The 25,337-nt window shown below is 54.0% G+C and overlaps 2 protein-coding genes and 1 long non-coding RNA gene across 10 annotated transcripts in view; 1 reads left to right on the top strand and 2 right to left on the bottom strand.

The window, feature by feature from the left end:
* LOC115615149 overlaps positions 1 to 1,171 on the bottom strand; it is a 7,848-nt gene extending 6,677 nt beyond the window's left edge. The window contains exon 1 of the long non-coding RNA XR_003993965.1: positions 1,137 to 1,171. This is a non-coding gene — a long non-coding RNA (uncharacterized LOC115615149). The remainder of the gene's footprint in view (positions 1 to 1,136) is intronic.
* L3MBTL1 (L3MBTL histone methyl-lysine binding protein 1) overlaps positions 1 to 23,818 on the top strand; it is a 26,866-nt gene extending 3,048 nt beyond the window's left edge. For 5 of the 7 annotated variants that reach the window (XM_030502976.1, XM_030502977.1, XM_030502974.1 and 2 more), the window contains 21 exons: positions 222 to 384; positions 2,504 to 2,727; positions 3,453 to 3,597; positions 3,748 to 3,886; positions 4,546 to 4,669; positions 5,259 to 5,346; positions 7,679 to 7,770; positions 8,387 to 8,491; positions 9,369 to 9,504; positions 10,002 to 10,102; positions 11,109 to 11,260; positions 12,190 to 12,266; positions 12,678 to 12,763; positions 13,268 to 13,378; positions 13,656 to 13,770; positions 14,012 to 14,111; positions 14,990 to 15,187; positions 15,512 to 15,558; positions 16,459 to 16,616; positions 17,778 to 17,840; positions 18,810 to 19,849. In XM_030502976.1, the coding sequence (XP_030358836.1) occupies positions 246 to 384; positions 2,504 to 2,727; positions 3,453 to 3,597; positions 3,748 to 3,886; positions 4,546 to 4,669; positions 5,259 to 5,346; positions 7,679 to 7,770; positions 8,387 to 8,491; positions 9,369 to 9,504; positions 10,002 to 10,102; positions 11,109 to 11,260; positions 12,190 to 12,266; positions 12,678 to 12,763; positions 13,268 to 13,378; positions 13,656 to 13,770; positions 14,012 to 14,111; positions 14,990 to 15,187; positions 15,512 to 15,558; positions 16,459 to 16,616; positions 17,778 to 17,840; positions 18,810 to 18,944 (2,535 nt within the window). In that variant the 5' untranslated portion in view covers positions 222 to 245 and the 3' untranslated portion in view covers positions 18,945 to 19,849. Of the gene's footprint in view, positions 1 to 221; positions 385 to 2,503; positions 2,728 to 3,452; positions 3,598 to 3,747; positions 3,887 to 4,545; positions 4,670 to 5,258; positions 5,347 to 7,678; positions 7,771 to 8,386; positions 8,492 to 9,368; positions 9,505 to 10,001; positions 10,103 to 11,108; positions 11,261 to 12,189; positions 12,267 to 12,677; positions 12,764 to 13,267; positions 13,379 to 13,655; positions 13,771 to 14,011; positions 14,112 to 14,989; positions 15,188 to 15,511; positions 15,559 to 16,458; positions 16,617 to 17,777; positions 17,841 to 18,809; positions 19,850 to 23,716 lie in introns of those variants that run through there. The other 2 variants (XM_030502981.1, XM_030502980.1) reach the window with 2 other exon arrangements.
* LOC115615148 (osteoclast-associated immunoglobulin-like receptor) lies at positions 22,746 to 25,337 on the bottom strand. Of its 2 annotated transcripts, XM_030502985.1 has the most exons (5): positions 24,897 to 25,336; positions 24,771 to 24,806; positions 24,302 to 24,571; positions 23,780 to 24,064; positions 22,746 to 23,236 (listed from the first exon to the last, which is right to left on the bottom strand). In XM_030502985.1, exons 1-5 carry the CDS (start codon positions 24,928 to 24,930, stop codon positions 23,025 to 23,027), a joined length of 837 nt encoding a protein of 278 aa, XP_030358845.1. In that variant the 5' UTR covers positions 24,931 to 25,336; the 3' UTR covers positions 22,746 to 23,024. The 2 variants fall into 2 exon arrangements, with proteins under 2 accessions (XP_030358845.1, XP_030358843.1); XM_030502983.1 differs by having other exon boundaries at positions 24,771 to 25,337.

Genomic DNA, 25,337 nt, shown 5'->3' with positions numbered 1-25,337 from the left:
GGCTCTGAGCTGGGATCTCATAACAGGGGCTTTACTAGGTCATGTTGGTACCAACCTTCCTACTGTTCTTTGTTGGGTTCAATGGGCCTTTGATATGTCTTACAGGGGTTTCTGCTGGGAGATGGTTGAAAGGGAGGGGACCATCCTCCAGAGTCTCTTTCTCATTCCTTTCTCATGTCTGTACTTGCACCCAACTTCATTTCTGTCTTGCTGTCTTACAGTGTCTCGCTCTGTGCCCAGGCAAGATGATGGACAGCAGAGCAGAGATGGAGGTTGTGAGAAGCACGAAGGGGAATACTGCTGGGGAGGTCAGCGTCCACGTGGTCACCACCGAGAGCACTGTGCAGAGCACCCACCTGCCAACAACTGCCTTTATCATACCAGGTATGCAGACTTGTCTGAACTGGGGCCTCCCCAGCCTTCTCTGCCCACACTGATACCTCACACTCCTTGTATATGTGTGCTCCTCCCAAATTTTGGGAGGCAAAGCCGTGCTGCTGTTGCCATCTTAGAGGTTCTCGGTGCCCATCCCACGTCACTTGGCTGGTCAAAACCTCTTGAGTTTTAAACCAAACCTCTGATGTCTGGGGCCTTGTACCAGTGCAGCACAGTGTGCTGTGTGCCTGCTCTGCAGGGCATGTGGGCTCCCAGGTTGCTGTGTTGTCATAGAATTGTAGAATATCTCAAGTTGGAAGGGACCTATAAGGATCATTGAGTCCAACTCCCTGCTCCCTGCAGGATTACCTAAAACAGAACCATATGGCTGAGAGCATCATCCAGACACTCCTTAAGCTCTGACAGGCTTGGTGCCATAACCACTGCCCTGGGACTGACCACCTCCCCAGTGAAGAATCTTTTCCTTATGTCCAAACTGAACTTCTCTCATGCAGCTTCATTCCATTTCTTCATGTCCTATGGCTGGTCACCAGAGAGAGGAAATCAGCACCTCCCTCTGCTGCCCCGCTGTGAGGAAGGTGTAGACTGTGATATGGGCACCCCTCAGCTTTCCCTCTCCAAGCCAAGTGGCCTCAGCCACTCTTCCTAAGTCTTGCTCTCAAGACCTTTCACCACCTTGGTCACCTCCTCTGGACACACTCCAGTGGTCTGACGTCCTTCTTCTACTGAGGGACCCAAACCTGCACACAGGACTTGAGGTGGGGCTGCACCAGTGCCGTGAGAGTGGGACAGTCACCTCCCTCAACCTGCTCGTGGTGCTGTGCTGGTGCACCCAGGACACGGCCCCTCTGGGCTGCCAGGGCACGCTGCTGACTCCTGTTCAACTTGCCATCAACCCAGACCCCCAGATCTCTTTCTGCAGGGCTGCTCTCCAGCTTCTCTTCCCCCAGTGTGTACATATAACCAGGATTGCCCTTTCCCCAGTGCAGTATCTGACACTTGCTCTTGTTAAATGTCACAGTGTTGGTGCCCAGCTGTCTAGTCTATTCAGATCTTTCTGTAAGGCCTCTACCCTCGGGGGAGTCTACAACTCCTAGTTTAGTATCATCAGCAAACTGACTTAGTGCACATTCAACTCCTGTGTCCAGATCATTTACAAAACCTTTAGAGAGCACTGGCCCTAGAACTGAGCCCTGTGGAACCCCACTGGTGAGTAGCCGCCTGTAACCCCATTTACTGTAAGTCTTTGAGCCCAACCCATCAGCCAATTGTTAACCCAGCATATTATGGACTTGTCTAGCTCTGTGCTGGACATTTCATCCAGAGGGATACTGTGAGAGATGGAATCAAAAGCTTTGCTATGGTCCCAACTACCCACATCTACTGGTTTCTTGTGGTCAAGTGGGTGGTTTATTGTCATAAAAAGAAATTGTTCACTGAGCAGGACTTTCCCCTCATGAGCTTGTGTTGGCGTGACCAGTGACTGCGTTGTCTCTTAAGTGTTTTTCAATACATTCAGAATAACCTTCTCCATAATTTTACCAAGTGAAGTGGCACTGACACACCTGTGATTATCAGGGTTGTTCCTCTTACCCTTCTTGAAACTTGGGAGAGTAATTTTCAGCCCAGCTGACCAGTGTCTTAGTGTGAGCAAAGCATGGATGTGTGTTAGGTGAGATCAGGGGTGTTCTTTAGAAGCAAATCTCCCAATTTTTCCTGCTCCTGGTGCCTCAGTTCCTGCTGTGAAGGGGCCCTGGCCTGCACAGTGTGTTCCTTTGAAATGAAACTAAACTGGAAGGTGCAGTCCAGGAGCTCACCAGCACACTCCTGCCACGTCAGGGCATCTGGTCATGGGAACAGTCTGAAGTTAGGCTGAAGAAGGAACCCTTTAATGTGGATAGTGTTGGTGCCATCTCCCAGCACAGGCCATTGCTGGCTGCAGATCTTGTTGGGTGCTGCTTGTTTGTGGGTGCTGTAGCCCACAGCACTGAGCTCTCAGCTGGGAGACACTGTCCTCTGTCATTTTGTGCTGCCTGTGAACCTTGTTTGCATCAGTTCAGTGTTCTGTGTATGCCTCTGGTTGTGTTTCCTTTCTTCTCTTCTCAAGCAAATGCCGCTACCATCAGCCTTCCCACGAGCACCTTAGAAATCCAGCGATTCCCCCGGGAGCCACAGAGAAGCACAGGGGCCGAGAGGCCAGAGAGGGGAGCAGGGAGTGAGCCCATCACAGCTACTGTCATTCCCCAGATCAGCGGGGTGCAGACCTGCAGCACAGTCCGTGTGCTGGAGTGGAAAGATGGGGTGGCTACTTTGCCTGGGAGTAACCTGCGGGTAAGTGTAGCCCTGGGCCACTGTGTTTGTCCTCCCTCACCACTTCCCTCAGCTGCTTGCCTTTGTAAGTGGCAGCCCCCAACTTGTGCCAGGCAGGGACCGTCAGGATGCAGTACCTGCACCCCAGCTGGAGGATCCCTTGGCTGTTCTGGCTCTTTGAGGCTCTTGTGCCCCATTGCTATGCCCCTGCCATCTTGTGACCTTAGCAGAGAGAGCACACGTGGTGCCTGGGGGGCTGCAGCAGGTCTGCCCTGCACAGGGGGCAGAGGGCTGGTGCTTGCTGTGCAGGGCATGTTTCCTTTCCAAGCTGTGCTGTGGAGTTGGCTCTCACCGAGCTCCTGCACTCACTCTGGAAACAGTGGCCTTACACTCACCAGCCATCCTCCAGCCATCCCCCTGCCCCTTGTGCTGCCCGCTGGTGCTGGTCTCACCCAAGGCAGGCAGCGTGCTTGCCCTGGCAGGCTCGGGGACCAGCACAGGCTGCGGGGAGGGGCAGCAGGACCGGAGACTTTGGTGCTGTGCTTGTCTCTATTATAGAATCATAGAATGATTTGAGTTGGAAGGGACCTTAAAGATCATCTAAGAGCTGTCCTGTTGTTGGAGGCACTAATGCCTGAACCATGTCCCTCTCATTCTCAGAGCTCACGTGCACCCACTAGCTATCAAATTGCATTTCTATCCTTCTTGTTAACTGTTTTTCCTTGTTTTTTGGTTCAATGATATAGTTCCGAATTAATGAGTACGGGACGCTGAAGGTGGTGAGTGCTGATAAGATGCCTCCAGTGGAAGCTATAAAGGAGGCTCACACAGAGAAAGATGGGGACTCAGAGGTGGCACCCACCAGCAGGGACAATCCTACTGTGGCTCAGGGTAAGGGTGCTGTGGTGGCACTTCTGGAGTGGGTACCATCATCCAGCGGGTGCTGTCTGGTGTAGGCCCTGAGTGAGGCACACATCTGCTTCCTGCTCTCCTTCCTTTGCTGCACCTTGTGCCTCACTGCTCCTCTTCTCTCTGACTCAGATGTGCCGGAGCAGACCAAGCTTCCAACAGCAGAAAGCATGTGCCACTGTGATACCTGTGGCCGGAGGCACGTTTCAGATGGAGCCCGGGAAGGCAGAGGCTTCTGCAGCGAGCACTGTCACCAGCAGTTCAAAGAGAGGTAAAGGAAGGAGAGTCTGCTCCCTGCAGAGCCATATCCATCCATCTGTCTGCCCTCTGTCCCCTGGTCTGCATGCTCCAGCAAGGGACAAAGAGGGGAACCCAGTTGTTCCCCTCTTTCCTGTAGGCAGAGTGCCCGGGCTGCAATATAGGGGGATAAAGACTTGTCCCAGGGACAGCAGGAAGCACAGGAACCAGATTTTCTCCTGCTCAATTTGTGGCCTCATAAACATGTCTGTGCTGGAGCAGGAGGTTGCTGCAGTGGGTGCTTGCAGGCAGAGCAGCAGTGGGAAGCGTGGGTCACGAGGGCATTTCCAGCCCCACTGCTTACTAATGTGTGACTCCTGGGACTTGTTTTGCAGCCTCTCTGCGTGGCTCTGATGCAGCTTAGAGCCCTGCCACAAAACTAGATCACTTCTGATCCATCCTTGGGTTCAGGTTTCTGACACCCAAGGGTATGAGGATGATTCTGGTCTGTACCCTGATTCTAACCTCATGCCAACTTGTGTGCTGAAAGGAGTGCATACATTAGTCAGGAGGGATGGGAGCATGTGTGAGTAAGAAATGGGGTGACGGGGATTCTCCAGCAGTCACTCCCTTACTGACACCCCAGCCATTGCCACTGTGCCATAGTGGTTTACTCTCCTTTACTCCTTGCAGGTCTGTCATTGTGGAAAACTCTGCCAGCAGCACCAATGCCACTGAAATCCTCAAGCCAGTGAAGAAACGAAAGAGGAAGGATTACCAGAGCCCTTCAGAGGAAGAATATGAATCAGAGCAAATGGTAGGAAGAGGGCAGGGAGGGTGTGTGTGCACACAGTTCTCATCGGTGCCTTTCAGTGCTATGTCAGCTATATGCCAAGGGGGTAACCTGTTGGCTGTTAATGACAGAAAGACCTGAATGTGTGGAGCATCAGAGCTTCTAGACACTTGGCTGGCTATTGGGCACGCTGAGCAGCTCGGGTTGGGCAGTGCTAGACATGTCCTGGTTGGGCTGTAGGTATTGAGCACGCTCAACTGCTGTTTGAGTCTGGGTCACCAAAGTAAATGTTGAAGTAAGAGTGTCTGTCTGTGTGATGTGTATCCTGGGGAAGGGACAGTGGCATTGACAAGGCAGGGAAGCTCTGCTTGCCAGCCCTGACTGTAGCAGATCCACTCCAGGTGTGATTGCTACTGGTCAGCATGAAAATCAGCTCCCATCATCAGATCCTCTTGGCTGCCTATTTCTGGGTCAACAAGCATCAGTCAAAGCGTGGGCATTGCAGAGGCACAGTATGGCCTTTGGCACTGGTCTAAGGATACAACACACAGCACAAACCTCTGTGCAGACCTCCAACGTGATGGGTTTCTGTTTTGTCTGCTCTCATGTCTAGGAGGAGAAGCAGGAAGAGAGGAAAAACTCTACCGAGGACTCTGCCATCAGCAGCCCAGAGGCTGACGCGTGGAACGGGAGCCAGCACGGTACGGAGGGCTGGGCAGGCGGTGGGGTCAGTGCTCCCACCACAGCTGTGGGGTCCTGCTGTGGGGCTGGGACAGCATTTTGGTGCTCCAGCAGAGTCAAACACCCAGTGCAACATGTTCCTGAAGGCTTGTAAGCTCCTCTGCTTGCTTGATCCTGCTCTTTCTGTCTCTTTCCGTTTCTCTCCTTTCCTCTCTTTCTCTCCATGGGAAGGGTGCACCCTTACAGGTATGGCTGTGTCTTCTTCAGGCATTGGGCCGTACTGTACAGTGCTCTCTGGTCCCTCCCCTTGGGAGCTGAATTTATTACATGCTCATGGATACAGTTTTTGTTCTGAGAGGCACTATCCTGAGCAATAACATGACTCTGAGCCACATCTGGCTTTGACTCCCTCTTTGGACGGTCTTGTGGGGAACTTCCCTCACGTGTTCGGGAGCTCACAAGTTTGGGAGCTGCTCCCATAGGTCTGGTGCTGCTGAAGGCTTGTCTCATCTCATGGGGATCTATTCCTGGACCATATCAGAGGAGATCTCCAATGCAGAGCTGTTGACACAGAGGGGAAGGAGACAAGCTGAGGATGCAGCATTTGCTTGGTTGGTTTTATCCCTGCAGTGCAAGGGGGTGAGGGGGAAGGAAAAACTGGGAAAATACTAAAAATAAACATGTCTGGGAAACCTTTTGTCTTTGAATAGTGAAAGGTCATATTCAGAGTAATTTTAAAATGAAACTGTTCCAGGTTCATACTCCTCTCCATAGCCAAATGTAGGGACAGTAGCAGGGGGCAGATGTTGTTAACCCTTGATGTTACGCTGAGTTAGCCTCTATTAAAAAGAGATCTCATACTCACTTGCCAGGTCCTTTTCTCTACAGTCTGAGCGCTGAGCCTTCCCTGCTGTACAAGTAAGCAATGCTGAGCCTGGTTATTTCAGTGTTCTCTCTTCTTTTAGAAGTATATCAGCAAACAAAATGCACACCTGGATGCTTCAGTGCAGCAGAGGCTGTGTGTGCTCTATCTGCAGGTGTATTTGTCATTCTCCAGAAGCACAGAGCTTGTACTTACAGATTCCCCAAACATGCCTGCCACTCTTTTTCTAAGTCCTAAAGAATAATAAAGATGTACAAGGGGGAATGAGTTTAAACTCAAACAGGGGAAGTTCAGGTTAGACATAAGGAAGAAGTTCTTTACTGTGAGGGTGGTGAGGCGCTGGTACAGGTAGTCCAAAGAAGTGGTAACTGCCCCATCCCTGGCAGTGTTCAAGGCCAGGGTGGACAGAGCCTTGGGCAACATGGTCTAGCGTGAGGTGTCCCTGCCCATGGCAGGGGTTTGGAACTGGATGATCTTAAGGTACTTTCCAACCCAAACCATTCTATGATTCTATGTTCATCACTCTTAAGTGTTAGCAAAGCATCTGGGTTAATAACCTTGCTCAGTCAAGCTCAGCTTTAATTTCTCCCACAAGTTCCTATTTTTTCCACCTCTATTTCCCCTAAGCCCAAGGGAGGAAGGAGTTGGGTTTTCCCCTGTGTTTCTGGCCTGCCCTACCCAAGGCTGTCTGTCACAGCTGACCTGTAGCTGTGAATTACTCAGTGCTGGGATAGGCACAACACTCCTGGAGTCCCTTCAGGTGCTACAAAGCAGGGAAAGAAAGCGGCTGGAGAGCAAGAGACTTGGATTCTCTCATGTACCTCGGGCAAGGCCTTTGTAGCTTTCCCAAAAGAGTCAATGGAACGAAGGGTCACCTCCCTGCCTATAGAGATGATGCTGTCTTTTCATGAATACCATATAGCTAAATGCATCTCTAGGGCATCAGTGTGGCCTTGGTGTGCCAAGGGGGGCTCAGGTGGTTGTCTCAGAGCAGAGGATAGCAGAGCTGGTGCCTCTGGAGTGGTGGCTGCTGGTCTGACTGGCCAGATGCCCCTTGCAGCTGGGAGTGATTCCCAGACCTTTGTATGGATCCCACTGACTCTCCCAAACCCATCAGTGCCGTGATCAGATGTGCTGGCTGGAGGAGGACTGGTTGCAGAGGTGTCCTGATGCTTTGCACAGAATGGCTTGTCCCTCAGGCTCCTCAGGTGCCTTACTAGGGTGAAAGAGGACATTTGGGTCATGGGGACCTGTGTAAGAGGGGGCCTCTTGGCTCTGTCCCTCCATGGTTGCTGGAGTATGGGCTCTCTAGGATGGCGCTGAGCTTTGCAGGGATGCAGGACTGTGCATGAGAGCAGGATGTGGCCCCAGCAGGACCTGCCCTGCACACTGCCCCGAGGCAGGCAGGGACAGGGGCTGGAGCAGACCCTCAGCAGCGCCTCTTGTGTGTGCGTTTGTGCTGCGCTCAGGTGCCAGTGAGGAGAAGAAAGAAGGCTGGTCTTGGGCGTCCTACTTGGAGGAGCAGAAAGCTGTCGCTGCCCCTTTAGATCTCTTCCAGGATGTGAGTTGGGATTTTTCCTGTCTTTTTCCTTCTTTCATCTTCTCTTTTCTTTCCCTGTTTTTTTCCCGCCCCTCTTCCTTCTCCTCTCTCCCTTGCTTCCCTGTTTTGCAGGACTCTGAGCAATAAGCAAACTCCCATCTTCACCTGGAGGTGACCAGTCAGCCTCCAGTTTTGATTTGCCCTGGGTCCCACTCCCCAGCAGGGTGCCGTCTCCCATCCCAAGCACCCCACATTTGGCTAGGACACCCCTGTGGCTCTGGCAGGGTGCTGGAGCCTTTCCAGCCCTTCCTCAAAGCCACGTGTTGGCTCTCCTGAGGCCACATTGCTGCACTGCACCCCTGCTCCCAGGCTTCTGATAGCCGGGGTAGAAGAGGAGCCAGGCCCACGTCCCTCTCTCCCCGGGGACACCCTGCCCTGCCAGTAGCAAGAGACACAAACCCACAAGGAGGTGGAAGAATGTGGTTTTCTCCAGGAAAAGAGTTAAAATTTGGATGGCAACATAAAGTGTGGCCCACGATCTCTTGGTCCCAGCAGCTCCCGTTGCCTGATGGGTGCTCCTTGGGATGGTTCTACCTCTGTTATTTTTTACATTGTAGTTTAATTTTTTTGTTTCCAGTACCAAGTAGCTTCCCAGCACAAGAATGGCTTTAAAGTGGGGATGAAGCTGGAGGGGATCGACCCACAGCACCCATCCATGTACTTCATCCTGACAGTGGCTGAGGTAAGGCACCTCCGGGACATTACCCATGTTCCTTGGTTCTGTCTCGCATGGCAGGAGGCTCTGGAGGGGGGAAAGTGGCCTGTGGAGGAGACTGGCTTTAGCCCCTCACCTGCATGTTACTGCATGAGATGAGCTGGTGCTCCAGCATCTTGGCCAACTAAACAGGATTTTCCTTCCAGTTCACAGGGGCAGGAGACAGTGCTGTAGAGCTGCTGTCATGCCCCAGCCTAGCTGGTCTCTCCATCACCCTGGCACAGCAGGGCCACAGCGGGGAGAGACTATGGTGGTGGCAACAGTTTATCTTCGAGCTGATGCCCCTCAGACAGGTCTGAGCTCTTGAGGTGGAGGGTGTGGAGGCATCCCATGGCTTTTCCTTGGTCTGTGGAGGCCCTCTGTCTGTGGGGTTCTGCACTCAGCCATGTGGCAGCCAAACCAGCCTTGCCTTGCAGTGCTCTACAGGCAGCCAGGGAGATCAGCCATACACAGTGGCTGCTATTCTTGCTTCTGGAGAGATTTCACCAAACCAACATGGCTTTTAGCCAAAATCCCTGCACCAGCATCTGCCCCAGGTGTGGAAAAGGTAATCCTTGCACTTGCTGGACACAGCAAGGTGCCCCCCTATGGCATTTACACACCAGCCTGAACTTCCCTTCTTAGGGCTTGCTTGTGGTGGCCTTACTCTTGCCTTTTTCCATGCTGGACACCTTTTGGGACTGGCATGTACCTCCTCATTTGGGCACTGGCTTATGATTGACTCTTTGCTTCCCTAAATGATATGCTGAGATAATATTCAGGAGAAGAGGTGTGTGCAGTGCTCAGCCAGGGACAGCAGGAGGTTTCCATGGTCCTTTCCTTTTGCTGCCCTCCCTGCTGGTAGGTGTGCGGCTTCCGGATGCGCCTGCACTTCGATGGCTACTCGGAGTGCCATGATTTCTGGCTGAATGCTGACTCCCCTGACATCCACCCTGCTGGCTGGTTTGAGGAGACTGGGCACAAACTCCAGCCCCCGAAAGGTAAGGAGTTAGCAAGTCTCGGTTGGTGGCTCCTGTTGAAAGGAGATGGATGAGCAGTGGGCCCCTAAATGTAGAGCTGGAGATGGGGCCAGTGAGGGGATGCTGCTGTACTGAGGGGGGGTTCCACAGGACCACCTTTCAGGCACCCATCATGCTAAAGATCTCTGCTCGCTCCCATTCTGGGGCAAAGCTCTGTCACCCTGGATGTCCCAGTGCCAGGCTGGAGCCAGCAGCTGTGCCCCAGGGCAGATGGGACTGATGCTCTCCAGGGAGGAGCTGAGCTCTGGATTTCCACTCTACATTTCCCAGCACTCCTTTCAAATCAAACATTGGGCCTAAGCCACAGGCTTTGGGTTTCTCAGGGCTGCTGTAGATGCCATCTGCCCACAGCAGGACATGGTTGGCAGGGTGAGGGCTGGTTGGGGATGGGCAGGCTCAGCCTCATGACGCACTTAGGTGCTCTCTGTAAACTTGCTGTTCTCATTTCTCTTCCTGAGGGGTTGTAGGTTATAAGGAAGAAGAATTCAGCTGGACAAACTACCTGAAGATAACAAAGGCTCAGGCAGCTCCTAAGCACCTCTTCATGGTCCGAAATGCTGTGAGTAGCACCTTCTCCTTCCTGCCAGGTTCAGGTGTGATTTCTTCCCCTCCAGCTGAGCAGAATCCCTCTGCCTGTGCTGGGCTTTTCTCTGTCCACCCCATACTTCTCAAGCCCACGGTGCAGAGGGCCAGAGAGTGTACTGCTGGCATTGCTCAATGAGATGTGGCACGTTTTGCTGCTGGGGATCTCTAGCTTGGGGGCTAGTTTGGTGTGCCCAAAATTGGCATTGGTCTGATTCACTGTTTCATCCAGGACAGTTAAATTTGTTGCAAAAGTACTGGTGAGGAGGAGTAACCACTACTCTCAACAATTATTTTGCCCAAAACCCCTCAGTTAAAGTTTTCTAAGTAGAATTCTTTTGTCTCTGTTTTGTGTCTTCATTGTTTCTGTCTCTGTCTTTATTTCTTCATATGGCAGCTTGGGCAAGGAAAGTGGGAATATAGCAGAGTGCAAAATGCTAATGGTTCCTTTGTCAGCTGCAGAGGAAACTCAATCTATTGGTAAATCAGCCTCTCCAAGTTATTTATTGTGTCTAAACCTCCTGTTCATTGCTGCAACAATCCCACTAGTGTGTGTGAGGCAGCGTTTTGCCCAGATTTTGGGCCCAAGAAACAAAGGCAAGGTAGGGTGAAGGTCCCCTCCCAGCCCCTCCTGCCAAGCCTAGGGCATTGCTTGCTGCTAACACTGGAGGTTCATGACTGCAAACAAATCCTTTGTGACAAAACCTGAATTGGTATAAATTGGAGACTTTTTTCTCTTGGAGGTTACTGCTTATTGAAGATCCTGAGGGCGTGAAGATTTCTTTTCCTCTTTCTTTGTCTGGCCAAGCTGAGTTACTTACCCTCTGCCTCTTGTCTTGCATGCACAGCAGAGCACTGCCCTTCTGGGGTCCTAAGTGGTCCTGGGCCTGCTTGGAGGCCAGGGAGGGTTTGGGCAGTGGGCAAGGGAAGTGGTGAGGAGGGCGCTGGGACTGTGGCTCTGAAAGAAACCTCTGTCCCCCCAGCATGAGGCTTCCCCGGGCTTCGAGGTGGGCATGAAGCTGGAAGCTGTCGACCGCATGAACCCTTCCCTGATCTGTGTTGCCACAGTGACTGACGTGGTGGACAATCGCTTTTTGGTGCACTTTGACAACTGGGATGATACCTATGACTACTGGTGAGTGCACAGAGGCTCCTGGGGTGCCAGTGCTGGGAGACACGCTGCCACTGCTTCAGCAAGAGTGATGGGGTGCTTGGGAAAGAGTGGGACAATCCCAACATGCTGCTGCATAGGTCACCAGTGAAGCAGAGGGTCACCTCTCTGTTCTGTGTCACAAACCTTTACCTGTTCCATGTCACCTCCTGAGACATTGCCATCACCCTGTAGTTAATGTGGGGCAGTCAGACATGATCACAATGCTGTGGGCTCACCCTGAAATCCTCTTGGGAGGCAGAGGGCAATACAGAGACTGAAGGTTTGATCTTAAAGGACCTCTGTAGGCAGGGGATTGTGGCCAGGGTGGGGAAGTGTCCAAATTGAGGTTGGTTAAGGCCAACTAGAATGGCCAGTTAGGGCAATCAGGGTTCTGAGAGCAACTCCTTTCCTTTCGCTGGAGCCCTCTGTCCTCCTCTTGCCCTGGGGCTGCAGCAGTGTCTGTCCCCAGCTGCTCTTCACTCGGTGGTGCTGGGCAGCTACCTGCTCTGTCCTAGCAAAGCAGCAGTACCTGAGTGTGCTGTGACCTGCTGGGAGCCATGACCAGGACAAGAGCCCCCCCAGATTCCCCAGCTCCAACCACTGCAAGCTCTGAAAGGCATGGCCTGTCTCCCCACTTGCAGCAAGCAGTTGCTGTTCCCAGGGCAGCTCTGCAGCAGGGCTTGAAACCAGGGCATGATCATGTCCTGCCCCTCTGAGCTTGTGTTCTTCTGCCCTAGTCCTTGCCTTGCAGGGCCTGTGGTTCCCTCGGTCACTCAGGAACAAGGGTGCTGTAGAAGACCTTGACTTATGCAAGGGCTTTTGCTGGTGGTGCAGACCTAGGGGCATGCCCGAGCTGTCTGTGCTGAGCCAGGTACCTCAGCCCTGTGTAAGAGTTTGGGTTTGTGTTCTAGGTGTGACCCCAGCAGTCCCTACATCCACCCAGTTGGATGGTGTCAGGAGCACGGCAAACCCCTCACACCTCCTCAAGGTGAGTAGGTGGCCTGGGAGCACAGCCCTCAGTGGTGCATCCCCATGGGGACAGGCTTCCAGGGTGGTGTGGGGAACCTTGGGGCCTTTGCTTTGTCTGCAGGCCCAGGCAGTTTCCTTCAGCAAGGCCACAGCCATGCTCCTGCCAAGGCTCCTGCACACGTGTTTGGGTGGTTGTCTTGGGCTGAGTGGAGACACGAGGAGCACCCAAGCTGTCTGTGCAGGCCCAGATGCTTATGCTTCCATGTACCCTGGATTTCATGGTCCATGAGTAAATAGTAGCATTTCTTGATGTCTCTCAGGTTCCCGTGTGCCTGGCTCAGGCTTGGATGGTCCTTCAAAGCAGCAGGATGTTCTGGGGTATTTGCTATCTTCCTGCAGCATTCACCTTCTGCGTTTTCCCTGCTTTTAGATTACCCTGACCCTGACAATTTCACCTGGGAAAAGTACCTGAAGGAAACTGGAGCATCTGCTGTCCCAGCTTGGGCCTTTAAAGTGGTGAGTGCCACATCATCTACTGCACTGTGCCCAGGCAGAGATTTGGGTTTTCTTCATTGTCAGATCTTTGCCTTTATGAAAGTCAAGTAATGTTCAGGTTACTCCTGCCACAGACCTGAGGTTCAGATCTACACTCAAGGTTCAGAAGTCAGGGCTATCCTGTGCTAACAGTTCTTGGAAAAATGGGAAGTATGACCATACCCTCAGCTAGACAGGAGCTGGAAATCATTTAGGCTTGCTTGATAGTTGTTGTCTCTAACTGCAGCAACAGCAGCTGTGACCAGCCAAGTGGGGCTGCAAGATAGAGCCCCAAAATCCCACAGCTTTCACATCTTGTTAAAACACAGCTCGTATCCAGGAGGTCTGCAGCCACTCTCTCCTGTTGCCACTGGGAGCTGGGATGGCTCTTACTGGGATAGGCCAGGGCTGGGAGCTGGGCTTGAGGGGTGCAGGGGCCAGAAGCATGACCCTGCTCCCCACTCACCTGAGTTCTTCTGGCCCCAGCGTCCACCCCACGGCTTCCTGGTCAACATGAAGCTGGAGGCAGTGGACAGGAGGACTCCATCCTTCATCCGAGTGGCCAGTGTGGAGGACGTGGAAGATCACAGGATAAAGGTGGGTGTTGGAGTATCAGTGCTGAGCCTGTGTCCAGGCATTGTGCTGGCTTGCTCATACCTCACTGCCAGTTCCAGTGGCAAAGTGCGTGGAGGTCTCTGGAATTACACTGTGTGGAAGTTGGCAGGTCCCAGTGCCTGGCTCCAGGAGCAGAGGAGAGCCTTGTGCTGCAGTTCAGCTCTATCCTGCTGTTTGCTGTCAGCTTGGAAGGCTCCAGAACTCCTCATGGAGGTGCCCTGAGGTTTGAAGGGTGACCCTTCTACTTGTCTCTCCCCAGATCCATTTTGATGGCTGGAGTCACGTCTATGATTTCTGGATTGATGCAGATCATCCGGACATCCACCCCATAGGCTGGTGCTCAAAAACTGGACACCCACTGCAGCCCCCTCTCAGTAAGTCCTGTACCTGGGTCAGTCCCTCATGCTGGGGCCCAAGCGTGCCACATCCCCACTTTCACCAGCACCTGCCCATGCACAGAAATGACCCAAGGATGGGCAAGGAGGAAGCGCTTTTCTGTGGAGCTGTCAACTGGAAAACTCCTCCCTGTTGGGGGCAGGCAGGGAGCGCATAGCCCTGGCTCTGCCTGGGGCTGCAGCCATGACAGTCTCTCTCCTGTTTCTGCTCCTGGTCTAGGGCCAAAGGAACCAGCCTCCTCTGCCCATGGGGGCTGCCCAACGCTGGGCTGCAAGAGCATCCCTCACACCAAGAGCTCCAAGTACAGCTTTCACCACAGGTGAGCTCCCCGGTGTAGCTCAGAGGGGCACAGCTTCCCTTATGGCCCTTCCTCTGCTTTTCCATCCCCACCACCCACACCAGCAACCAGCCCTTCCTTGCACCCACCCCATACCTCGCTCTGCCCCATGCTGAGCATTAGCACTTGCTCTCCACAGGCCAGGCCCCAAAGCAGCCTGGAGCCTGTGGCTGGTGTAACTCCTGTGAGCTCCTACTCCATGTCTGTCCTGTGCACCCAGAGCCCCTGGAGTGCCCTATGTGCCCATCTACCCGTGGGGACATATGGGCTACCTAGGGAACAGTGCCCCTAAGATGCTGTTTGCTGCTACCAGCTTCAAGGATGATGTTCCTCCCACCCCTCATGGATGCCTTTCACTGTGAGATTGCGAGCTTGGGAAGTCCTGAGAAGGAGCAGTGCATCTCCCATAGCTCAGTCAGTCACTTGGGTGGCCTTTTCCAGGGGAAACCAGGCACAGTGTGATGCCAACCCCAGTACAGCAGGCTGGCATCAAGAGCAATGAGCATGGTGGAGCATCTGTGAGGATGGGGAAGGCGGATCTGCCTCCCAGGGGCTTCCCTACTGGCCACAATCATGACACTTTCTTCCTCCTCACTCTCATCTGGATGCCTGTGGGGGCAAGGAAGGGAGGATCAGCACTGTGGTGACTTGCACAGGGTCGCTGTGACAGCAGTGGAGAAGGTGGGACTGGGTGTACCCTGCCCATGCCCCCAGCACCCTTACACTGGGACTTTGTTCACCACATCTTTACTCTATCTTCTATGGCCAGGGCTACAGCTTCCTGTGCTTGGGGACAGAGGGGTGCCCCCAACAAGCTGCTCTGAGCCTGGTCCGATGCTTCCCTCCCCTCTGTCCCCTAGGAAGTGCCCCACACCAGGATGCGATGGGTCAGGACACGTGACCGGGAGATTCACAGCCCATTACTGCCTCTCAGGGTGCCCGCTGGCAGAGAAGAACCAGGGCAGGCTTAAAGCAGACTTGTCCGACACCGAGGCCTCGGCTCGCAAGAGGAACCTCATTGGCTTCTCTCAGCGAAAGAAGTCTCGGCACCATGGGAGGTAGGGGCAGCCCTGGTGAGCCCCGTCAGCAGCACAGGGCCTCTGTGCTGCCACTGCCATCGCTGGGAGGGATGGCCAGGCTGGAGAGGCTCCTTGAGCGCAGGGAGCACGCTTGTTGGCAGCTGGCGTTTGTCTTCCCAGCTCTGTTGGGCACCTCTCTTGGTTTTTCTTCCCATGTTCTGTGTCTTTAGCTGTCAATCCTTTGGGTCAGGGTCCAAGAGGTAATTCTTGCTCCCACTGCCAAGGCATTGCTCTGTGCGGTGTGGAGGAGAGCCCTCGGGCCAGTCCAAACCCAGTTGGAAATCAGTCTTCCTGTCTCTTTAGAGGGCGACCTCCAAAGTACCGGAAGATCCAGCAGGAAGACTTCCAGAGTAAGTGCTGTCCTCCTCACAGTGTCATTGCAGGAGCAGGGCTCAAAGGTGGCTGTTGGAGGCAGGTCTCCCTTGGCTCACTCAGTTACACCTCACACAGGTCAGCACCACTGAGGAGCTTGTGGTCAACTACCAAAGTTGACCATCTGACAGAGATCATCCGTGCCTGTTACCAAAGCTCTGCTTGGTCCCTCATCATGTCTCTTAGTTTATGTCTGTGAATCTTTGAGTGCTTTAGGGCAGGGAATTAGGCTCCTCTATTCCTGGCAGTGCATTTTCCCTGGCACTTTGTCCTCTTCAGGCAGGGATGCTGTGCCTTCATCCGGTGGCTGCCATACCCCAAAATATCCATGTGGTAGTGACGTGCCATATTTTTGCTGCTGCACAGAAACTGATGCTGAACAGATTGTTTGGCAGCGAGCTCTGATGACTGGCATTTATTCCAGCCAGAATCCATTTTACCTTTACCACGGGCTGTCCTGCTGCCTACCCTGCTGAATGAAGAGAATCTCTTCTTGCGAGCCATTCTTGACTCCTTGGAGCAGAAAGCAAGGGAAAAGCTCTGTTGAAAACATGAAATGAACTGAATGATGTGGGATGGCATTCCGGTGGGAAAATTGACACTGAAATCTAGTTCAGAATGGAAAATGAATGATTGAAGGTGGTGACAGCAAGACAAAGCTTGTCTCTAAGCTTCTTCCTCTGCCATCCACAATCCCACCAAACTGAACATCTGGATATGCTGATATTCTATTAGTTCAAGGGAAAACCACTAGCTCTTGATACCTGGACCCATGAGTCCATCTGCTTCTAGCCCTGGGCCCTTTTCGAGGCTTGTAGGATAGGATGGGATGTTCTTGTTCTTCTATGTTGGATCACATCTTGCACTTTTGTTGCCAGCTATTTCTTCAGACAATATGCACCAGTCGCTCTTCATGTCTGCCCTGTCTGCACACCCCGACCGCTCCCTGTCGCTCTGCTGGGAGCAGCACTGCAAGCTCCTGCCCGGGGTGGCCGGCATCACAGCAAGCACCGTGGCCAAGTGGACCATCGATGAGGTAAGATGGTTTTAAAGGCTGTTTGCTGGCTCCTAACTGTCATGGTTTGAGCCCAGCCAGTAACTCAGAACCACACAGCCGCTCGCTCACTCCCCCCCTTCCTCCCCCCGCTCCCGGAGGGATGGGGAGGAGAATCGGAAGAATGTAGCTCCCACGGGTTGAGATAAGAGCAGTCCCGCAACTAAGGTATAACACAAAACCACTACTGCTACCACCAGTGATAATAATGATTAGTGAAATAACAAGGGGAGAGGATACAATTGCTCACCACCTGCCGACCGATACCCAGCCCGACCCGAGCAGTGATCTGGGCCTTCCAGGTAACTCCCCCCAGTTTATATACTGGGCATGACGTGCTGTGGTATGGAATACCCCTTTGGCTAGTTTGGGTCAGGTGTCCTGTCTCTGCTTCCTCCCGGCTTCCCCTCCTCCTTGGCAAAGCATGAGACTGAGAAAGTCCGTGGTTGGAATAAACATTACTTAGCAACAACTAAAAACATCAGTGTTATCAGCGTCGTTCCCAGACTGAAAGTTAAAAAACACAGCACTGCACCAGCTACTAAGAAGGAGGAAAATGACTGCTATAGCTGAACCCAGGACACTAACCCACTGGCATGGCTGGGAGCACTCTGCCTGGCTGTGCAGCACCATGGTACATGCACCAGGCATAGACGGGCTTCAGCAGCTACTTCCGTGGGCTGTTGAGAAGGTGGTCCACCTTTCCCCCTCTGAAAGAGAAATCTTCACCTCACATTCTTCATTGTCATCTTCATTTAATTCCTTGTGCACCTGCACCTGGGCAGCTGGAACTCTGGCACCAGCCCCAGCAGCCAGCCCTGCCTCATTTCCCTACTACCCTCCTGCGTGCCTCTCTCCTGCCTCTCTGTGGGCATCGTCTCACTGTGCTGGAGATGCCCTCTTGGAGATGAAGCTGCTGTAGCATTTGCTGGTTTGGGGCTGGAGGAGACCACCGCCTGTCCCCTGGTGCAAGAGTGATCTCTAGGGATGGGAGGGTGCTGCAACTGCAGCCTTTGCCCTAACAGCCACGTGTTACCTTACAGGGCACAAAATGCCTCTGTGGAAGTGAGGATGTGGGGTCATGGCGGGTCTCCAGCCAGAAACATTGCTTCTGTGTTGACATTTTTCTCTGTTTATTCCAAGGTCTTTAGCTTTGTTCAGACTCTGACTGGTTGTGAGGACCAAGCCAAGCTCTTCAAGGATGAGGTGAGAAGTGCTGGAGGATGAGTGCAGGTGGGCAAGGACGGCTGTTTGCCAGCAGGGCAGGGAGGAATTGGCCAGTGCACTGCTGCTGAATGCTGAGAGCACAGCCAGCAGCCAGCAGTGATCCCACCCTGCAGCCCTGGGGGCAGCAGCCCCACTGCATTGGAGTGTGCAGATGTGGTGGCAAGAGGGGAGATGCTGACCCTCAAGGAGCTGTGCTGCCCTGTTCTCCTGGCATGGGTGAGGGAGGGCATCTCTGAGGAGGCTCAGGTGGGTGAGCAGGAGGAGGATGGTGCTGCAGCATCACCTCCTGAGGGAAGCTGCTCGTTCCTCGCTCATTCATCCTTGCCCATCTGCATCCTCTCACCAGCACAGCAGTTAGGTGCATTGCTGTGTGTCAGCCAGGTTCGTTGTTATTAGACCCCTCTGTGGACAGACACACAGAGGAGCTGCTTTCCAACATGTGCAGTGCACCCAGGGCAGACTGATCCTGGGCACACTGGGTACACCCCAGCCTCATAGCAAATGGCCCCTGTGCTAAGGCCTGCAAAGCTGTGCTGGGGGCAGCCTCCACACTTGCCAGGACCTGGAGCAGGGGATGGATGGGTGGATGGATGGATGGATGGATGGATGGATGGATGGATGGATGTTTGTCCAGACCAGCTTGCCTGCTGGCTGTGTGCTGTGCAGACAGCAGGAGCTCAGGCTGGCAGCAGAGTGAACTCCTGGGGCAGCCCCTGGAAGGGCTTTTTCTCCCCCGTGCCCTGTTCCTGGACACACAAGCTCTGATTTATCTGGGGCAGCAGCACGGGAGTGCTGTGGGTAGCCCCTGCCCTACCCCCTGGCATCATCTGTGGCACCTGGCTGAGGGTGAGTGTGACTGTGCATGTCCCCAGGTCGTGCCCATGCTGTCCCTAGGAGGTCACAGTCTGGGTTTTCGGTGAGTGCCTTTGTCCCTGCTCTCCTCTCCAGATGATCGATGGCGAGGCCTTCCTCCTGCTGACGCAGGCTGACATCGTCAAGATTATGAGTGTCAAGCTGGGCCCCGCACTCAAGATCTACAATGCCATCCTCATGTTCAAGAATGCTGATGACACCTTAAAGTGACTTTTCTTCGCCCAGCTGGGACCCTCCCTTAGCACCGGTGCTGCCAAACTGGTCAGGACGGAGATTCCCCCTGACCGACCACAGCTTGTCATGTCCTGCTCATGTCCTCTCGGGTGCCGCATCTCTGCTCTCCCACCAGTCCATCTCCCATCCTCTCCTCTCCACTCCACACTGCCCTTCTCCTCCAGCGCCAGACAAAGGCTGGCCCCAAGCCTCGGGGGTGCTGCAGGGTTGATGTGGGACTGGCCTCTCTTAGTGTGACAACAGCGCCCGCTGTCCCACTGTGACTGCACCAGTTCGGGGGGTGTTGAGGGACAGGGGAGCAGTGTGGAGGGTGTAGCAGCTGGGGGCTGACACCATCAGTCAGGTCACCCAGGTAAGGGAAGGACTGACTGCCTGCATTTGTCCTTGCACCCGTTTAAATGCCGGTCTTGGCTTTGCTCAGCAGCTGAGAGAGGTTTTCTTTTTTTACCCCAATGTGTTCCTCTGGGGGGGCTTGTGCTGACATCGTTTCCCAGGGACACTCTCGAGGAGCTTCTGCTCACTTTGCCTTTGTCTCTGAATTCTTTTGACTTTCCCATTTTAAGGCCAGATGATGACTTTGCTTTGCTCCTTCACTGCACTGGGAACCAGTGGCCCAACTCTTGCCCCTTCCAGGGAGCACCGTGTCCTGGCTGCTGCTCTGCCTACAACCAGTGTCTCTGCTTTAGTCCTCTTTACAGTAATGCAGCACCCCAGGGCCCCACAGGGTGGTGGTCCTGGTGGGTTGGTGGGTGCAGAACAAGCTTTATTTCCTCTTGGGTTTCAGGCTGTCTCGGCCAGCACATCTCTGGGAGAAAGGATGCTTGATTAACTTGTTCCCCTTGCAGCAGTTAGGAAATGCTCTGCAAAGGACACTTGGGCCCTCTTTGTTCCACGTGTTGGGAACAAGGCCCTTTCTAGAGCAGAGCCAGCTGCCAAGGACAAGAAGTATCCATTCCTCCATAGGCAGATCTGCTTCTGAAGGTGCTCAATCCTGCCAAGCCATCTTCTCACCCTTTTTTGCCCTCACAAGGCCCCCAGGTTTTGCTGTTTGAAGAGCAGGATCTTCTGCTGTGCCTGGATCCCTTACCTGCACAGCTAAAAGAGGTTCAGCAGTTAACTGGCTTGCTTTCTGTCCCTTTAGTAAGGTAACACCTTTTCAACAAGGGTGCAGGTGCTTTGGGAATGCCGTCCCTTGTAATGGGGTCTAGGACTCCAAAGCCAGGAAAGCCACCATGCCTGGGGGTCCTGGCAGACCTACAGTGATGTGATCTGAGTCCCACATCCACTTTCCTTCTCATTCCCAAGAATGACATATCAGTAGCAAAGCATTTTTTCCCCCCTTTCCCAGTGCCCAAAGACAGGGATAAAGAGACCTTAGCAAGTGCACCAGCAATGTGTTTTGGAGCAGCACTGCCTTGGGAGCCACTGTCACACCTGGCTTGATCTGTTCAAGGCTTCCCATGGAAATGTAGCACTTTGACTCTTTGTTACTGAATATTTGGGGTCACATTTGACCTGCTCTTGAAACGTCTGCTGCTTGCTCTTCACACAGGACTTGCAACTAGTCTGTGTATTTGTTCTGTCAATGCTTGGGTTTGATTTAGGCAGCTCTCCCTCTCCTTTCCTTTTGTATGTTCTTCCATCTCTTCAAGCACTGCATTGTGGCCAGCTGTGGAGAGAGGGGGAGCGGGAATAACAGCCGTATCTCTGGCTCCCACACTCACTCCCCAAGTCACTCTTGATCCACAGTAAATGGTCCTGACGTTGGTCTCTTCAGTTGATGGGGAGTCTCTTTCTGGGCCACTGTGTGCTGGGGTGAAAGAAGAGGAGCCCCGGGGCCTTCAGCTGTGAGACTGTGTGAACAGTGCTGGCACTCTCCAGGTGTGATCTGGAATGGAACAGCTCCTTTCACAGGATGTGGTTATTGAGCTTGTGAAGAATCATCTTACAAAAGCATCCTATTCTCATCTGCTCCACGCCGTCATGCTAACTCATTCCTCCTCTTGGGGGAGGGACTAAGCCCTGCCCCTGGGTGCTGGGAGAGGAGATGCTACCCTGGTGTTGGATCTGAAACCAGCGTGAAGGATGGAGAGCCTCATGCTGCCCTGGAGAGCAGAGGTGGTGGCGAGCTCAGAAGATCCCTGCTGAAGGGGAAGAGGAGCCATGAGCCACACCACGGCTGACCCGCAAGTACAACCAACACCATCAGCTCTTGCTCTGCTGTTGGGTGCCATAAAGCCGTGCTCTGCCTGGGCACCAGCAGGAAGCTCTGCCCATGGGGTGCTGCCTTACTTGGGCTCTTTTGACCTCCCTCTGAGCGAGCATCACAAACCAGACAGCGCTGCCGAGGTGCTCCCCTTGGCTCTGGGGTCCGGCTGTGCGGTTGGACCCCAGGGCTCTCTTGGGCCGACTCAGCCATTTGGGTACAAAGCTTCTGGATTCGCCTGGGTGAGAGTTACAGGGTTTTTAGGTGGTCAAGGGCTATTTACTGTTAAAACTTAGAACCTTCTTCTTGTTTTCTTTAAAACCAAACTCAAAGCATTGTGTGTGTGCGTGTGTGTGTGTGGATGGGTGTTTGTGGAAGTACCACAACACCATTTCCCCTCCTGTTGGTGCGTCGCGGTTTTAATGTAGTGGTCTCTGTGGCTGTGGAGGCAGCAGGCTCTGAGCCAGCGTCTTGGGTGATGTGTCCTCTGTGAGCAGAAGTTGTCTCTGGTCCCAGCAGGAAGTCAGGAGAAGGACTTGCTGCCCCCTTGGCCTTGGCAGGTCCTCCATCTCCACAGAGCATTGACTGGGAGTCCCCCCTCAGGTAGCATCGAGGGCAGCTGTGACCAAGGCAGAAGCACCAAAGTTTTTCATCCTTCCCCTGTTGCCCAACCAAACTCCTCAGGGGGATGTTCACTGCCGTGTCACTGAGGTCATGGGGAAGGACAGTGGGGCTGAATGTGGCCGATAGGTTCCTCTCTGGGCTCTTTCTGAGAGGTGTGGCTGCAGCCAAGATTTCTATGTCAATGAAGACTTGTTCAAGTCATGGCTTTTTGGGTGGAGGCCCCCCAGCCTGTGCTTCTGCTGCTCTTGTTGGCTTTGGGAGATGTCCCACCATGTGCTCCACACTCGGGCACAAAGTGTCTCGGGGGCTGCGGCTGTCCCAGTGCATGGGAGCAGTTGGAGCCTCTGGGGAAGGTGTTTCTCCCTCCTCATGGAAATGGGCAGCATCGTGGTGGTGCGAGGCCAAGGTCTCCATCTCCCATGAGAGCAGCCAGGAGGGTGGCCAGGCCGGCCTCTGCCTTCCCCTGGTCCCTTCCACGTCCATCACAGGCACTTTGAGACAAGACAGAAACCTCCCCATGGCCTCGGCAGAGGGTTGGCAGAGTTTTTGCAGCGGCAAAGCCAGAGCTGTGAGTGCGACCGAGGGCTCTGGAGAGGAGGAGGGAGCTGGGAGAGGGATGTGACTTGGCCACTTCTGCTCCCCTGTTCCTCACTCAGCCTCTGGGAGGGGAGGGAAGGTGCCAGGGGCTGCAGCTCTGCCCTTCCTCTAATCCACCCCTTCCCTCTGGGGCCGGTGGCTGCTCGTCCCTGGAGGGGGCACAGGGGAAGGTGCATTGGGGCAGGAGCCTGGTTCTGGCAGCAAAAGCTTTTTTGCACTTTCATTCATTTTGCACTTGTTTTTTAATTTCTTTCTCTTCCCCCCCCCCCCCCCCCCCCATTTTTGATATTTGTGTTTTCATAACGAAACTACTTTTGTTGTAGCCAGTGAAGCTATTCTGGAACTTTGTGTCCTGAGTATAAAGAGGTTTAAAGGTCCTATATATATAAATTTATAGCTGTCTGAAAGTAAATTTATATATATAGATGACAGCGTGATGTGTTTCGTCAGTGTTTTAAAGTAATAAACGACTGTGAGCGGTGGAAGTCTTTGCAGCTGGACACTGGTTATTCAGCCCTGGTGACAGACGGGAAGGGACAGGCACACACACTGCATGCACCCCCTGCCATGAGGTCTCCCTCTCCCATCCTGCCCAGTGCCTCCGGAGCCAGCCGATGGGGGGTGGTGGTTTATCGCACTGTGAGGAGATGCTGGAGGAATCCCAGTGTTCCCATCCTGCTCCCAGTCGTGGGGAGCTCTGGGCGCAGGGAGCAGCGCGCCCGCCTCTCCCACCCGAGCCACATGCAGCAGTGGCCGTGCCTGTCCTCGGCCACAATGAGCCCCAGCAGGACGAGGACGGCAGCGCCCAGGGCCAGGCGCACCACGTTGCTCCAGGTGTAATCTGCAGGGGACAGGAAGGGACGGTCACTGGGGACCCCCACAAGGAGCCCTCCCATAGGGGAAACAGGGGACCCAAGGGGACAGAAGGGGCACACGTGGGGCTCCCAGGACAGACAGACACATGGACAAGGGGACACTGCTGGGCTAAAGAGAGATAAAGGGTTCACAAGGAGCCCCAAGGGCTCTACCTCCCTCATGCCTGCCCCTGGGCCACCCCATACCCACAGCCTCTTACCTGCCCCCCCCAGTGGTACCAGTGACAGAGGAGGACAGGGACATGGAGCTGGCCCTCACCCACCCGTGCCAGGCAGATGGTGCCACAGGGCTGTGACAAGTGTACGACTGTCCCTGGGACCCTTGCCCAGGTCATCTGTAGGGTGTCTGAGGAGCTGGCAAGGCTCACACATGCCTGAAGGAAGCTGTAATCATCTGCTTGGAGCCCTATTACACCTGCTTCCCTCCTCCGCATCCTCTTTTCTAGTTCTCCCAGGATGTGGCAACAGAGGAAGAGAAGAGTTGGATGCAGCTGGGGAGGATGTCTCACCTTTCACCACCAAATCCAGGCTATTGCTGACATCAGACCAGTTCCACAAAGCACCCTTGGTGAAGCACTGGCAGCTGTAGCGGCCCTCGTTGCCTTTATGCACACGGGAGAGGTTGAAATCATCTTGATCCTTTGGAAGTAAGTCAAGGGCTTTGTCCTGGCCCTCCAGGTACAGGAAACAGCCAGCACTGGCGTGTGTGATGGTGCAGCGGAAAGTCACATAAGCTCCTGCAGCCACCTCAAGTCCAGGCAGGACAGAGAGGACAGGTTTGGGGAGATGGAACTCTATGGGGAGAGAAGAGGGCATGAGAAGGTGTGCTGGGCTTTAACATGGTGCTGGGAGCCACCAGCATCTCCATGACCCCACCACCTCACTCAGGCAGAGGTAAAGATGGTCCCCACCTCTGCAAGCCAGGGAGGAAGGGAAAAACCCTGCCCACCATGCGGATGGGGAAGCCAAGTGGCTACGTGCATCCGTGTGGAGCCTGACCCCACGTGAAGAGGTAAGAGCACATCCCTCACCTTCCACCATGATTTCCAGGGTCTCGCTGCGAGCCAGGACAGTGCCTCCAGCCAGGTAATGGCAGCTGTAGGGACCTGCGTCCTCTTGGGTGGCATTAGAGATGGGGAACTCGGCCCTGCCGTCACGCAGCTCCAGGATACGGAGCTGTTGGCCATCCTTGTACAGCACAACATTCCCATCGTCACACTGGCAATGGCAGCAGATGGTAGTGGAGCCTCCTGGTGGGATCACCCCAGGCGGCTTCAGGAAGATAGAGATGGTGGGGGCACCTGCACAGGGAGAGAGATGCTGCCACGCAGACACGAGCCCCCAGCGCCTGCTGCCCCGTGGTGAGCCTGGAGATGGCTTCAGGCCCCATGTCCACACAGGGGCAAGTTTTGTTCTGTGGTGCTGGGGAAGAGCCCTGGGATATGGGTGAGGGATCAGAGATGTGTCCAAACTCCCCATTTACCTCCTCATGGTACTCACCAGCTGCAGCCTTGCTCTGTACCACCAGCCAAGCGCCTGCAGGAGAAGCAGCTGTGTAACGTCTCTGTGGAGTCTCCGGATGCCTCACGTCACCCTCTGAGAGCCCACACAGCCCCTGGCACTCACCGAAGGCCAGCACACGGCTCACAGGCAGCTCCATGTCCCTCTTGGCTCCCTCTGTCCTCAGCTCAAGCAGAGGAAGGCTTTGACTGGAGGCACTGAGCAGCTTCTTGTGGGTTCTGATATCCCTCTGTTGCCACAAACCACCTTCTGTCCCTTCTGTGGACACAATTGCAGGGCTGGGATCAGAGTTGAACTGGAATCAGAGTGTCCAAATCACCTATCCAGAGCCGGGCATCTGTGACGACGTGCTTTTAGGATCCTGCGGACCTTAGGAGTGAAGCTCTCTGGGCTTTTCGTTTCTTTTTTGGTCCTGGTCACTTGATGGGGAAATGGTTTTTCTCAGCCTTTGTGAAATAGGGTGATGTTTTGTAACTGGGGCGGGGAGAAGCTGCAGGACTCCTTCTGAGTCTTGGTGAGAAGGGTCCAACAACACGTGACACCATA

The sequence above is a fragment of the Strigops habroptila genome, chromosome 13 (assembly GCF_004027225.2).
Source record: "Strigops habroptila isolate Jane chromosome 13, bStrHab1.2.pri, whole genome shotgun sequence".
Classification (NCBI taxonomy): Eukaryota; Metazoa; Chordata; class Aves; order Psittaciformes; family Psittacidae; genus Strigops; species Strigops habroptila.
Note: the sequence above shows the minus strand (reverse complement) of the source record. Positions and strands in the feature narration are given on the sequence as shown.